The 16,249-nt window shown below is 37.1% G+C and overlaps 1 protein-coding gene across 1 annotated transcript in view; it reads left to right on the forward strand.

Annotated features, from left to right (window-relative positions):
* LOC108695925 (phospholipase A2 inhibitor and Ly6/PLAUR domain-containing protein) overlaps positions 1 to 9,517 on the forward strand; it is a 49,457-nt gene extending 39,940 nt beyond the window's left edge. Inside the window, exons 2-5 of the mRNA XM_018224873.2 lie at positions 1,952 to 2,114; positions 4,273 to 4,419; positions 5,788 to 5,931; positions 9,300 to 9,517. Of these exons, the coding sequence (XP_018080362.1) occupies positions 1,952 to 2,114; positions 4,273 to 4,419; positions 5,788 to 5,931; positions 9,300 to 9,517 (672 nt within the window). The remainder of the gene's footprint in view (positions 1 to 1,951; positions 2,115 to 4,272; positions 4,420 to 5,787; positions 5,932 to 9,299) is intronic.
* The last annotated feature ends 6,732 nt before the right edge of the window (positions 9,518 to 16,249 follow it).

The following is a 16,249-nucleotide window of genomic DNA, read 5'->3' on the forward strand; positions in this document are numbered from 1 at the left end:
ACTATAAAAAGTATAAACAAAAAGAAATGCTGCGCTAAAAATACGAAAACATCTACAACCTCTAAAACATTTTCGGACAATTGCTAGTGAAAAAAAAATCTGAAAACCTCGAAAAGTCTGAATGAAAAATGTCCAGTAGGATTAGTACAACTTCTATAGGAACTTGATTGCTTTTGCAGATGTGTATTAGAGGTTTTTTGCCTTTTTTCAAAAGAATTTTCAAAAACGACACATTTTGAAAGGAAACATACCCGTTATTAATATATAGCACTCACATTTTATCTTCTCTCTGTAGTTATTTTTACAGTGAGAGGAAATGATCTGAACAGACCAAACTTTATACCCTATCTCAGTAGTTCTTTGTACAATGAGAGGAAGTAAATGGAATGAAACGGCATCAAATAATTTTGTTCTTCTGTTTGTTTATTAGCGTTTTATTCTACAAAGGGCTGTGCCACTGAGGATGCCTGTAATTTAACCTATATGAATGTTGTTAATGACGGATGCAAATCGATAGACAAAGCCTCTCCTCTAAGTGTGGGTAAGTGAATGCAACCTGGTAAACCAGATTTTCTTTAATTCAGGGACTACACATAAGAAAACATTACCTCCATGAGTGGGGACAAACTTTACCTTGTGTATAAGTCAGTAATTATATGTTTGATATATATATATATATATATATATATATATATATATATATATATATATATATATATATATATATACCCTTCTATAGTAATCAAGTTTTTGCTTTAGAAATGCGTTGATTAGTGATAGGCGAATAAATTCGGCTGCCATGAATTACCACGTTTTGCTTCCGGTGAAAAATTTAGTGAAACTCTAGCCAAAATTAGATGTTTGGATGCGTGTTCGAAAAGTCGCTCGCATCAAAATCGCAGCGCATCAACACTATTCGGACGCCCATTGACACCGGCGTCTAAATTGACGCAATCTACTTTTTGGGCGCATCCAAAATTGACATGGGCGTCAATTCTGGAGTTTTCCGTGAATTTTCACTGTTTCGTGAATTTCACGGGAAATTCGGTCATTTTTCGGGGAAGCAAAATGGGAGAAATTCACCCATCACTGGTGTTGATTATAACAATTATCATCAGTTTGCAGAAAAGATTAGATTGTTTGTAGAGGTATGGGATCCGTTATCCTGAAACCCATTATCCAAAAAGCTCCAAATTATGGAAAGACTTAATTTTTTCCAAATAATCCACATTTTAAAGGGAAACTATTGCTAAATGAACATTTTAAACAAGCTTCAGCATAGTTTTCTAAATATTATCAATTGAAAATTCTGTACCGTTTCTGAAATAATCAAGTTTATCTTCACTATCCCTCTCTCAGCATCTGTTTCTCTTCATTCTCTCTTCATGCAGCAGTTGGGTGACAGTTAGATCCAATATATCTTATAGGAGGGCTCCCTTTGGCTAGAAGATGTATTAGAGCTTAAAATCTCCAGACATCATGTCTCTCTACATGCAGAATTTCTGCAAAAGTCAGTTGTTTTGTTAGATTTTGCTTGTACTGGAATCAGTTATTTGAGTGATCTCTAATTCATCTGCTAGGAAAGGATCCCCCCATATAATATATTGGATCTAACTAGCAGAATTCCTAACCTAATTATGAATGTCATTATGGATTATGGAAATAAAACCCGAAAATTCCGAATTTTGCTTGAAAACTCCGAAAACTTCGGGGTATTGCCAAAAACCCAGTGCACATCAAAAAAATCATTGGTACTTCTCCCATTGACTTATAGGCAACCTCTGAGATGCCGGATTTTCAGATACAGACTTTTCCATCCTCGGGGTTTAATAAATTCTTGAAAAATTCGTGATTTTTTTAAAAGTCTGTTTATATATAAAAAAAAAAAATCATGAATTTTTCGTTATTTTTGTATTCAGAGTTTAGTAAATAACCCCCTTATTAAATCAAGTCTTGTAATTTTGAATTCTGTATTTTTTACTTTTTCTGTATTTCAGTAAATTCCTTGCTTTGCCCAGTGTGCCATTCTAATAGAGATACATGTGAATATTATCCAGTGCACTGTGAAGGTGATGAAACCATGTGCCTAACAGAGAAAATATGGACCATTACTGGTATATATATATCTGTGATATTAAAATGTTTATAAAATAACATGTCATTTAAGGGGATTTCTTCCTGTCAATGTTTCTTGTAATTTTATTGTTGGTTCCTAAACATTTTTCACCCAGTTTAGACATAGAGGCCCATTTATCAACATTCTCATTTCAGTGGTTTTTGAAACCACAAATAAACTAATTTTCTCTAAAATCATGAATGCCATGTGATTTATTAAAAGATCTGAATACAAAAAGCATGAACAAAAATAAGTGCTGAACCATCTGAAAAAATCTCAAAAAATTTAAGTTTTTTTCGTTCAATTACCTGTGAAAAAAATCAGAAAACCTCTAAAAGTCTGAATATTTAAAGATAAGAATCAGTGCAGCTCCCATTGATTTCATTAGGACCTTGACTACTTTTACTTGCAGATGTTTTGTATATGACATGATCTTTCATGATTTTTTAGAGATAAAACTCAATTCATGAAAAAAATAGAAATTTAAGGTGGTCGATTTTGTCGTAGCGTCCAGATGCCGAAAACCCGAAAAAGTCATGGTAAAAAAAGATGTGATTTATAGTGATGGGTGAATTTGTCCCATTTCGCTTCGCTGAAAAATTTGCGAATTTCACTCATAATTAGCGAAAACTTCACGTAACTTAAATTTTGCTGCAGGCAGCAATTCACGGGTGTCAAAATTTATGGACATTAAAGTCACTGGGCATGCATTTAATTGTCGCTGGCATCTGAATTTTCACTGCCGTCAGAATTGTCGCCACCGTCAGAATTATCGCTGGTGTCCAAAAACGTTTTCTCTGAAATTTGCAGCGAATTCGTGCCTGGTGAATAAATTCACCCATCACTAATGAATTATTATGCCCCGAAGCTGTTCCAAGTTCGAATCCAAAAATACTCCATTTAAAACCTGCTGAATTCATGTAAAAATGTCCCCTTAACCATTTGAAGAAGTTTTAACCCTCACAAAATGTTCAGCATTATTGGGGATTGATGCTGGTTTTTCCCCAAAACTAGAATCCCGCAAAAAACTGGGGGTTTCCGCGCGACAAGCCGAAAAAGCTTTATTGATAAATAAGGGCAAATCATGGATTCTAGTTTGGTCAGACTTTTTTTATCTAAAAAAAAATTGAAAAATCGAAAAATTGGCCACCGGTGTCAAAAACGGACGCCGGCGTCAAAAACGAGACGCTGGCGCCGTTTCGTGAATTTTTTCGCCATTTCGCTAATTTCGCGTGAAATTCGCGAATTTTTTGTCGAAGCAAAACGGCACAAATTCGCCCATCACTACAATTGTCACACAATTTTGTCAAGACTTTTTCCCCACCAACTTTTTTTTAATAAATTACTGTAGGTACATGGGATTGAGGTCAACTTTGCTTTAATAAAAAAAATGGGAAACATTTGAGTCCTAGTAAATACCCCCTATGTCTTAGGATGATATCTTCTTTAATAAATAAATAAACTCCAATTAAAACAATTATATGCAATTGCCAAATACTGAAATTTTGCCAAAATGCTGTGTTTTTTTCCCATAGAGTAAAGAATTTGTTCATGACCCACTGACATGTCTCAATCGTATTTCAAAATATTCATCATTGAGAGATATAGTGACCTGCCAATAAACTGAGAAACAGTTAGGGGCATCGTTCGAAGGATTTTCCTTCAATCAGAAAATTGTTAGGAAGCCTATGGGGACCTTCCCCATAGGCTAACATTGGCCTCGGTAGGTTTTAGGTGGCGAACTAGGGAGTCGAAGAATTTTTTAAAGAGACAGTACTTCGACTATCGAATGGTCGAATAGTCGAACGATTTTTAGTTCGAATCGTTCGATTTGAAGTCGTAGTCGAAGGTCAAAGTAGCCCATTCGATGGTCGAAGTAGCCATATTCGACCATTCGAAATTCGAAGTATTTTTTCTTCTATTCCTTCACTCGAACTAAGTAAATGGGCCCCCTAATGATTTTAACTACACAGTATATAAAATATTTAGCTGTCTACCCAGCTGAAAAATTTGCAAAATCAATGAAAATGTCTCTAAATTACAACATTTCTCTGAATGCGTTGGAGTAAATTTTTTGCCACATTTTTTTTTCGCTGATTGGCCTTAAGTAAATGCGAGTGTGTTTAATACATTTAATTTGAATTTTAAAGGGAAAGAAAAAGAAATTGAATTTGAATTTATAAGAAGATGTGGAAAGCCTGCCGAGTGCAGCCGAGTTGGTACTTACAGCAGCAACATCAGAAAGTTTGCAGTCAGTACCACCTGTTGTAACTCCAGCTTGTGCCTTTCTCCAGTCCCCACGTGTAAGTACCAGCCGGTTTGTAAGAAATCTCGTCCCAACCAACACAAACGATCATCTTTTTCTAAAATTTATTTACATTTATGTGTGGGCAGCAAATGTAGGCAAAATATTGGAGAATTGGATTATTTGATTATTGATATGCATATAAATGTCTCCTAAAACCTTTAATGCTTGTCCGAATCTCGGATTAGTGTGAGAAAACAAAGGTGTAGTCAACAGGTGAGTTTTTTTTATACCTTGGATGAACTCTTACTCGAATGGTATCTTATTTAAGAAAAAAGCTCGAATGGATAAAAAACAGATTCTGTGAGTTCCGAAACCCCAAAAACTCAAACCTCTGCCGTTGACCTCAACAGGTTTTAGATGGGTTTTTTTTTTTTCGGATTTGAGCTGTTTCCAGAGTCAGGATATAATAAATCTTGAAAAATTCAAGTTTTTTTTTAACTTGAAAATGTGAGCTTTGACGAAAAAATCAGCTCAAAAACTCAGGCTTTTTGCAATATCGTAGTTTAATGTGTAAAAACTAGCGATGGGCGAATACATTTGCCAGTCACGAATTCACTCTGAATTTCTGTGTTTCACCACCAGCGAATAAATTAGAGAAACTGCAGCGAAAATTCAGCGTCGAAAAGTTGACGGCGTCAAAACATTTTGGACACACATCGGATAAGTCACTCACGTTAAAACTGTTGCGCATCAACATTATTCAGACACCCATTGACTTTAATGCCGGTGTCAGAATGGACACAGGCATCAAAATTGATGGGGGCGTCAAAATTCACGTTTCGCAAATTTCACAGGAAATTTGCTAATTTTTCGGCAAAATGAAACTCCACAAATTCGCCCATCACTAGTAAAAAATCACGAAAAACTCTAATGCAATACAAGTAAAAGCAGCAGTGGGAGCTGCACTGATCCTATTGGTATTGGGGGTTTTTGGATTTTGTTTTCTTTAAAACTTGCATGGTAAACTTTTTAAAGGTTTTAGAGGTTTTTAGATTTTATTTGGATCGTTAAGCATTTTTTGTTTTTATATTCGGATCATTTAATAAATGACATGCCATTTGTGGTTTCAAAAACCTCTAAAATCAATATAATTAGAAAGTTGATAATTTTAACCTAAATTCCTTTTGTGTTTGATTAGATTTAAATTTCTCTATCCTTCTTTCTATATGTCTGGTACTTTTGCACCATTTCAATCCACCTGTACTTTGCGACAGAGATTAGCGCCAAGTTATCTTAAAAACAACCAGATGGTGAAGGAGAAATAAAAGGATGTCTGAGCTGTAAGAAGTACTGTATGCAAAAGGACTAGAGCTATAGAAAGACGGATTTACTACATTTACTAAAATTCTCTCAATTTTTAAAGTTCCCAGCCAAACCGCCAATAAAAATGGACTGACCTGTCCATCATGCTATATAGAAAACTCTAATCGATGTTTTGGAAAAGACCCGTTGGAATGTGTTGGAAATGAGAGCAACTGCATCAATTACGTAAAGCAGGAAATCTATGGTTTGTATATTATTTCTTATGAAACCTGTAAAATAAATGATATGCCTTTCAGCACTGTGAATGAGTGCTAGCGTCTGTCTCTTTCGCTAGCGAATTATCATCTGCGCCCGTTAGTAAATTGCAGATGTCCCAGCAGGCAGTAACACTGGTGAATGGTCGCTAGCTTTAGGCTCTTCGCTCTTTAGTAAATCTACCCCAAAGATTGGTGAGCTGAGCATGGATAGAGGAGGGTGAAAAACTCAGAAAAAGGAGGTCTTTAGAAGATGCTGAATGAAGGAGGACAGAGGGACAACTGGGCAAGATGGATATGAGATACAGTAAGAGGAGACCTGAGCATTCTCCAGGGGGCATGTAGGACAAATGTTGCAACCTTGAACCATGTCTATGTCTGCATTAGGCATCACTGTGTTAATAAGGGGTTGGCTGGGGGACACACATAGGCAGCACCTTTTGCCTCTGGTTTAGGGACATGTAGCTGCTTTATAATGTTCTAGATAAGAGGGCAGTGTCGGACTGGGACGCTAGGGGTCCACCCAAAAACCTTTGACCAGGGGCCAACCAATTAATCTTAGAATAGGGGCCACTCTCAGTACTATTATTCATCCTCTCCTCACTCAACCTCTATTCTCCTAGTCTCTTTTCTTTCCATACTATAATCTATTATTCCATCTATTTAGCCTCTTTGTTCTCATAAAAATAGTGAATGGCCATGAAATAGGCCAAAAGTTTTGCAGCATGAGGGCCACTGACACCTTGGCCCACCGGGAGTTTTCTTGGTATCCCCGTGGGCCAGTGCGACACTGTAAGAGGGTCATTACTAGAAGTAGTAAGAGAGGCCCAGACTTTAACCGTACTCACAGATGGGGGTAATATGTGTGAACAGGAAAAATATGAAAATATCTTACCATTGGCCACAGTTACAAATACTCATAATGAGCGTGAGATCAGCCAGAATTCAGCACTCACGGTGAGAGCCATACAAACAATTCAAAGAGAGAGACGCAAATTGTAAACTCTTGCAGAGTGTGAGACCAACGGTAAATATTATAAGGAAACTATACACTTGTATATATAAATAGTGATGGGCGAATCTGTAACGTTTTGCTTCGCCAAAAATTTGCGAAACACATTGAAACTAATGGACGTCAAAATAATTTTGACGCGCATCAATTTTTATACATGCGCCAATTTTATCCAAATGCATTAGTCAATGGGCAAATAGAAAATAGTAAAGGGGTTGCACAATACCAGACCACACTACATAAACTGATGTAGTAAGAAAGGTTTTATTGTAGCAAAAACATCACAGCAAAGCCTTACGCATTTCGTCAATTAGTCAATGGGCGTCCAAATAATTTTGACCTGCAAAATTTTTTTATACGCGTGCCTATTCCGACCTGCAACTAATTTTTTTTTGTGCCCGATTTTTTGCTGGTGAGTTTTCAGCACTAATTTATTTGCTGGCGGAGAAATGTGGAAATTCGCCACAAATCCATGCCTGCCGAATTTATTCACCCATCACTATATATATAAAGCAAGAAACCTATATAATCAGCTCACAGACTGTAAGATATATATTTAAGAGGAAAGAGACATACCAACAAACAACACTCAGACGTACAGAAGGAAGAGGCTTGTGAAAAGAGAGAACAAAGGATATATGAGAAAAAACCCTGCACAGATGGATCATACAGCCAAAAACATCAGCAAAAGTCAAATATAAGGAGAAAGCAAGCAACTTGTTCCATCAGTGCCCTACTTTTTGTAGCCGTTGCAACATTGGGGATCCAAGGTGAGGAAGTGGTGATGTCTGCCACAAAATTAATAGGATCCATCTATCCGGTAAACTCGTTATCCAGAAAGGTCATCTCCCATAGGCTCCATTTTATTCAAATAATCCAATTTTTTTAAAAATATTTCCTTTTTCTCTGTAATAATAAAACAGTTGCTTGTACTTGATCCCAACTAAGATATAATTAATCCTTATTGGGAGACAAAACCCAGCCCATTGGGTTTATTTAATGTTTACATGATTTTCTAGTAGACTTAAGGTATGAAGACCCAAATTACTAATGATCCTTTATCCTGAAAACCCCAGGTCCGAGCATTCTGGATAACAGGTCCCATGCCTGTACTGCTTTTAGGTATGTTTAACAAAGTCTATTGATTTCAATAAAAGCAGATCTCTCCATCACTGGCTGACCGGGTGCTTGAGACCCCTACCAGTCAACATATATTTGGACCCAAGGTGATGAGAGTGCATATGAGGACTCATTGAGGAGACATGTTGTGGAATGAATTCTCCTTGCCCTCGACCACCATATCAACAGCTTTTCTCAAGGTTTTAACAAATTTGTAGTCCGTAAGGCAGCTAAAGTGAAGTGCTGCAATGTGGTGGAAGGGATAGTAGGGTGTCCATTTGTAGTTTTCGGAGATGATTCTAATATAGGGATAGGCTTACTCTGGATATGCTCACACTGAGTTCCCCAGGAAAATATCTTCAGCCTTTTTCTGGTGACTGTCACAGGCTATAAGTTATTATTATCTAGTGGTACTTTCCCATATAGAACTTGAGAAAGATGACCCATATACAGTTATAACATTATCCAGCTATGGCTTGTTGGTAATTCACACAAACGATCATTATTTGTAGTATACCAATACTCAGCAGACCCTCGAACTCTGCAAAAGCCGTGACACTTGAATATATATGTAAAGAATTAGAAGAAAATGTTTGTTTGATATTTTGACAAGTGACAAGAAACCCAACACATAAGTCAATTAAAGGGGAATTTTCCCAGCCGCCGTTAAAAATATGGGCTACCGTTATCCATTGCCTTTTCTATCAAGTCAAAAGGCCCCCCTCTGATTTTTCTACCCCCCATTTTTCTTTGTTCAACCATTGAATAGTGATGTGCGAATAAATTCAACTGCCACAAATTTACTGCGAATTTGCACATTTCGCTGACGACGAATAGATTCTCAAAACACCCACGAAAAATCAAAAAAATTTCACGAAAATCAAAAAAATTTCAATGCACGTCCGAAAAGTCACTTGTGTCAAAATCGCCACGCGTCAACACTATTCGGATGCCCATTGACTTTAACATTGGCGTCAAAATTGACGGAGGCGTAAATTTTCGAGTTTCACGATTTTACGAGAATTTTTTGCCTTTCCACGAATTTCGCAGGAAATTAGGGAATTTTTTGCTGAAACGGGAGAAATTCGTCCATCACTACCATTGAACCATTATATTGATACAGCCTATTTTTTTTTTAATAAGAAATAACCTAAAAATGAGTAGAATATTACTTTTGTTTCTGCGCACTGTGTTGTACTCAAGCTTCCTTGTTTATTTGTTTTACAGAAAATACTGTGACATTTCAGTCTTTATATGGATGTGCCACAGACAGTATCTGCAGCGTTGGATCATCAACGAAAAAATTCTTGTATTTGGTAAATGACAGTTTCAAAACTGTAACAATGGATATGACGTGCAGCAGCAGTATGGGACTGATCGCTCCCTTCCACTTCTACTTGGTTTTTATATTATTAGGTCTAAGGACAATAAAGTTTATCGTATAACCAAACTCTGTCATTAGAGGGGTTGTTCACCTTTAAATTAACTTTTATTATGATGTAGAGCAGGGGTCCCCAACCTTTTTTACCCTTTAGCCACATTCAAATATAAAAATAGTTGGGGAGCAACACAAACATGAAAAAGTCCCTTGAGGTGCCAAATAAGGGCTGTGATTGGCTATTCGGTAGCCCCTATGTGGACTGGCAGCCTACAAGAGGCTCTACTTGGCACTATACTTAGTTTTTATTTAATTAGAACTTGCTTTCACGCTTGGAATTCAAAAATAAGCACCTGCTTTGAGGACCCTGAGAGCAACATCCAAGGGGTTGGAGAGCAACATGTTACTCACGAGCTACTGGTTAGGGATCACTGATGTAGAGAGTGATATTCTGAGACAATTTCCAATTGGTTTTAATTTTTTTTATTATTTGTGGTTTTTGAGTTATTTAGCTTTTTATTCAGCAGCTCTCCAGTCTGCAATTTCAGCCATCTGGTCGCTAGGGTCCAAATTACCCTAGCAACTGTGCACTGATTTGAATAAGAGACTGAAATATGAATAAAAATAATAAAAAGTAGCAATAATTATCTATTATGTAAAAATAATTTTTTTTTTGCCTTACAGGGCATTTGTTTTTAGATCGGTTCAGTGACCTCCATTTGAAAGCTGGAAAAAGTCAGAATGAAAAGGCAAATGATTAAAAAAAAAAAAACTATAAAGAATAAATAATGAAGACCAAATGAAAAGTTAGACATTAGGGATGGGCGAATTTGACCTGTTTTGTTTTGCCAAAAATTCGCTGCCGGTGAAATGTCGCCGGCGCCCATTAAAGTCTATGGGCGTCAAAAAAATGGCAAAAAAAAAACAAGGCAAAAAAATTCGCCCATCCCTAGCCATTTTATTACATACTAAAAGTTAACTTAAAGGTGAAACACCACTTTAACATTAATCCATAGATGACATGTACATCACTTCTATTGCTTGTCCATATACTACAAAATCTCATTATATTTCTGTTCAACAGGTACTTGAGTAATGCGATAAAGCTCATTTTACTATTAATTACTTATATATATTTATACTTTATTTAATACTTCTATAATTCAAATATACTTTTATGAAAATAAATGTTATTTCTGCCTGCAAACTTTGTGTAATATCTTAAAATTAAGATATTTATATCTTATAATTTAATTTATTTTGCATCCAGCCAAATGAATGCAACTGAAGGCCCCAGAGAGCTGGAACTCTCTAACAAGCATGTGCATAATGAGCAAGCTCAGACACTATGGGGTTGATTTTAAATGGATTCTGTCATGATTTTTATGGTGTTGTATTTATTTATAAATTACACTGTTAACACTGAAAACAATTCACTCTTCAATATAAAATTTCATCCCTGAACCAGCAAGTCTATTTTTTTAGTTGTAATATTGGTGTATAGGTGCATCTCAGGTAATGTGCCTGGTAATATGCTTTCAGAAAGAGCCAGCACTTTAGGATGGAACTGCTTTCTGGCAGGTTGTTGTTCTTCCTTCTCAATGTAACTGAATGTGTCTCAGTGGGACCTGTATTTTACTACTGAGTGCTGTTCTTAACTCTACCAGCCAGCTGTTATCTTGTGTTAGGGAGCTGTTATCTGGTTACCTTCCCATAGTTCAAACTTGCAGTACAGCAATAAAGAGTGACTGAAGTTTATCAGAGCACAAGTCACATGACTGGAGGTAGCTGGGAAACTGACAGTATGTCAGATTTCAAAATGAAATGTAAAAAAAACCAGTTTCAAATCTATTGTTGAGTATTGTACAGAAAAACATACAACACAAATATTTAAAACATTTAAAAATGACAGTAGCATATATACATTGCCTGAATGATAAACACATGGTAACGAATTTAGATGGGCATAGGATTACTAATCATAAAACCTGTCCAGCCACAAAAATAATTGTGTTTATTTGCTGGTAGCAACACAATCCCTAAGGTCTGGGATGTACCTCCCAACATTTGGAAATAGAAAGATGGGTTAAAGAGAATTGACCATGTCCATGTTGTGGCCACACCCCTGATTATCATGTTCATTTTACAAAATTTGGCAGGTTATGAAAGTTTGAACACATTTCTGGGGGTTTTATGTGTTATTACAGTTTTGCTAATGAAGATAAAGCTGCAAGTCAGTTTCCCCAAGAGACCTGCTTATCTTAAATTGTTACAGTAGTTTTTTGCTGATCTTAAATTGTTACAAAAGTATCTTAATGCACCTGTCACTTCTGGGCTCTCTGCCAAAAGTCTATAAAGTTAGAGACTTTGTATCTTTGTAACTTTTGACTTTTCAATAACAATCCGGGACTGTGGGCTGAGCTGTCAAAATCCGGACTGTCCCGTGAAAAATTTAACATTAGGGAGGTATGGTCTGGGATCCCCAGAACATGGCCAAAGAACAAGGAACAGGTTTCAGCATTCTGCAAAGCTTAGTACATTACACACCTTTAGGGGCCCATTTACTAAGGGTCGAAGTGAATTTTTGAATAAAAAAACTTTGAATTTCGAAGTAATTTTTGGGTACTTCGACCATCGAATAGGCTAAAATTTGATTAGAATTGAAAATACTTCACAAATTCGACCATTCAAAAATCGAAGTACTGTCTCTTTCAAAAACTTCGAATTCCTCACTTCGCCACCTCAAACCTTGCAAATTGCTGTTTAGCCTATGGGGGACCTCCTATAACCTTTCTGAGTGTTTGGCTAAATTTTGAGTAGTCTAAGTATTTTTTTGTAAAATCGATCGATCGACCGATTTTTACTTTGATCGAAAAAATACTCAGACTATCGAAGTATCAAATTCAATACTTTCGTTTTTTAACTTCGAAATTCAGCCCTTTGTAAATGTGCCCCTAAAAAAAAGGACTCTTAATTAACTATATAAGCCATAGCTTTCTAAAACCAAAAGCCATATGACCCACCTTAGGCATCAGAAAACTGAAGAATGACCCAAGGAGGGCTGCTTTTATTAAAACCAATAAACACAGAAATCCATGTTACATACCTTCCAAGCCCCTGGTGCTATACTGCTCAGGCTATGGCCCAATTAGTTTATGTATCTTAAAGAGGTTGTTCATCTCTGAGTTAACTTTTAGTATGATATAGAGAGTGAAATTCTGAGACAATTTGAAATTATTTGTGGTTTTGGAGTTACTTGGCTTTTTATTCATTAGCTCTCCAGTTTCAGCAGTCTGGTTACTTGGGTCTAAATGACCCTAGCAACCATGCACTGCTTGCTCTCCTCTTCATGTGGCCCCCTTAATTCACTGATTGGTTACTGACTGGTAACCAATCAGTGGAAACCAAGAGAGCTGAAAAGCAGGAAGTAGTGTTCTGGCTATTGTGTTAGACATCCAGTCACTCCAGCCTTTATACATTCATTTTTGGCTAACTAACTACATTAGAAACATTTTTTATTTTGCACAGCCTATCTATTTACCCAGTTTTTATTTTTATACTGAACAATTCCTTTCAGCTATGGATTCTAGGTGTTTGCACTCGGGTCAAAGGACTGCAGGGGTAAGCAGCTCTTTGGGATAATCAAATGTTTTTGATTGAACACAGGAGTAGGTCCACGGCTAAATGCACCCGGATCAAAGTTTTCGAGTGGTGAGTGATGAATTACCTTCACAGAGCAGACTACATTTGATTGTGAACTGTTATCCACAACAGTGTATATAATGAACTATATAATACACAAAAGCCATGAATATCCTGTAAATGATATCCTTATAAACGGTGAGTTCTGATGTCATCAGTTATAAACGGTGAGTTCTGATGTCATTTCTGTCACATGACTCATTGAAATTTGTGTATTATAATAAATAAAGTACCCCCAGTTGCAAAATATGAGGATATTAGAAGTTACCTTGGAGTTCCATGACCTGTATAAAAACACTTGGCCTTGGCCTCGTGTTTTTATATGGTCATGAAACTCCTCAGTAACTTATAATATCCTTATATTTTACAAGAGGGGGTACTTTATTCACTATATAGTGCCCAGCTAATTGTTTGTGAGCAGAGAATTTGTATATACGTATAAACCATATATATGGGTTACAATTTTGTGGGTTTACCGGGCCTACTGCAGCAAATTATTACTGCAGTACAGGTATGGGACCTGTTATCCAGAATGCTCGGGACCTCGGGATTTATGGATAAGGGATCTTTTTGTACTTTGGATCTACATAACTTAAGTCTACTAAAACTTCAGATAAAAATGTATTAAACTCAATAGGATTGTTTTACTTCCAATAAGGATTAATCATATCTTAGTTGGGATAAAGTACAAGCTACTGTTTTATTATTACAGAGAAAAAGGAATACATTTTTTAAAATCTGAATTATTTGATTAAAATGGATTCTATGGGAGATGGCCTTTCCGTAATTCTGAGCTTTCTGGGTAATGGATACTATACCTGTATTGCTAGGAAGCCACACTGGGGACATTGCTACCTGTTAATCTATCCTCAGCTTGGCTCCTTCTTTCTTTATTTTGGTAGTGTAATATGCAGGTCAGGTTCGGGGGGGGGGGGGCGGGTTCTAAGATAAGAGGGGACACTGCTCCTGAGCTGGTCATGGTAGGAGGTTGTGGTGGGTAGTGGTAGGGTAGCCAAGGGGCCTGGCCAGGATGGCACATGGGGTCAAGCTTACCAGAAGATTGTGGTTAAAGAAGGTCTTTAATATGAAGAATCAAACCCTATCATAAAGGGTCTTTATCATTCTGTCAGAGGTGAAACACAGCAAATTTGTGTGCATAGAATGTATCCATTTCTTCATGGACAGTATAATTGCTTAAAATAGAACTAAACCATAACGTTAAAAAAACCCTAATCTCCTACCCTATATAGACCCCTCTCTCCTCCCCCCCAGCCTCGCTGCTACCCCGGGTAAATGCCCCTAACTCTTTACTTACCTCTTGGTGCAGTTTCTGTCCAGCGGAGTTCACGGGCGCTTTCTTCAACCGCTTCGGTAATCTTCGGAATGAGAAAGTCATTTCAGCAATTTTCGTGAGTTTCGGCGCATGTGCAGTTGTTGCGAAACAGAAAATTGCTCAAACTACACATGCACCGCTACACAGCTTTTCTGCTAACTACCGTCCGGTTTCCCTTCTTACATTCGCATCCAAATTACTGGAAAGGCTTGTTTACAAACATCTGATCCAGCATCTCACTCACAACTCCCTTCTCAACTCCCTGCAATCTGGCTTCCGCCCAACACACTCAACTGAAACTGCACTCAACAAAGTAACCAATGATCTTCTCCTGGCAAAGTCTAAAGGTCATTATTCCATACTGAATCTTCTAGATCTCTATGCAGCCGTTGACACAGTTGACCACCCACTTCTCCTAGACATTCTACACTCAGCTGGCATTTGTGATACTGCTCTTTCATGGTTTACATCTTATCTGTCTGACCGTTCCTTTAAAGTTTCCTTCTCTAACTCTACTTCCAATACATTCCCTCTCTCTGTCGGAGTTCCTCAAGGCTCTGTTCTAGGCCCGTGCTGTTCTCATTCTATACTTCTTCGCCAGGAAACCGTATTCAGTCATTTGGACTTCAGTATCACCTTTATGCTGATGACACCCAACTCTACTTTTCTACTCCTAATCTTTCTCCTTCTGTCCTTTACCAAGTTACAGACGGTCTCTTCGTGGATGTCACAGCGCCACCTGAAACTGAACCTTTCAAAAACGCCACCCTTGTTTGTTTTACACCATTTATTCCCTGTCTGTTATAACTAAGGTAAAGAGTTAACAGTGGAAGGAGGGCACATCGAATTAGTAAAAATATTCTAGATGCAGAGACCATAGGTTACCCCTACACAAGGTAACACAATACTATTCGATATGTCTATAGGTTCACACACTCAAAAAATACAATTTAAGAGACAATTCCCTTGACAAAGGCCTTGATGCCGAAACGTTGGGGCTATTCTCATTTCTTTTGGTATCGCTCCTAGTTGATGTTCTTTTTTTGTCATGTTCAACCAATGGGTGGTATATTTGATATGCATTGCTATATGATGTAATGTATAATATATGCCAATTTACTATTGTACTGTTCTTGAGAATTTTTTTGCATAAGAGTAAAGCATTATCTTTTATATATACCACTCTTGTCTCTTAAATTGTATTTTTTGAGTTTGCGAACCTATAGACAAATTGCATAACTAAGGTAAAGCACTGTTATATCTTGTCTGCGCTATGTAAATATGATGATGATACTTCTTTAGTTATGTTTTAGTTCTCCTTTAAACATGTCAGCAGCCATATGGGGTCATTTAATATTTACCCAGGCAGAAGTGCAGGAGCATGCCCTTTAGTACTGTGTAACGCTGCAGACATTGCAATTCTCCACTGCACGCAATGCCCAATTACAGTTTTAGAGAACTATTGGTGCACTAACTGTATTAATTAGGAAAACATTTTCCAAAGCAAATCAGGCAAGTCATCCGGCGTGTGCCAGAAATACCCCGTGATGCACATTTCTACTTCCTCTCATGCATCTCATGTTGACTCAGTGACTGTACACATTAATTACAATGCTTTAGAACAAAACACAGTTCTCCCCTGGTACCTGCCTGTTTTGAAATCTTAAAGGTGCTCACACCTGGTCCTTGGTACAGGAACGGCTTTACACTCAATATAAAAAACCACAGGAGTTGCTTAGACAGCTTTCTCCATCACACCATGAC

This window comes from Xenopus laevis, chromosome 7L (assembly GCF_017654675.1).
Source record: "Xenopus laevis strain J_2021 chromosome 7L, Xenopus_laevis_v10.1, whole genome shotgun sequence".
Classification (NCBI taxonomy): Eukaryota; Metazoa; Chordata; class Amphibia; order Anura; family Pipidae; genus Xenopus; species Xenopus laevis.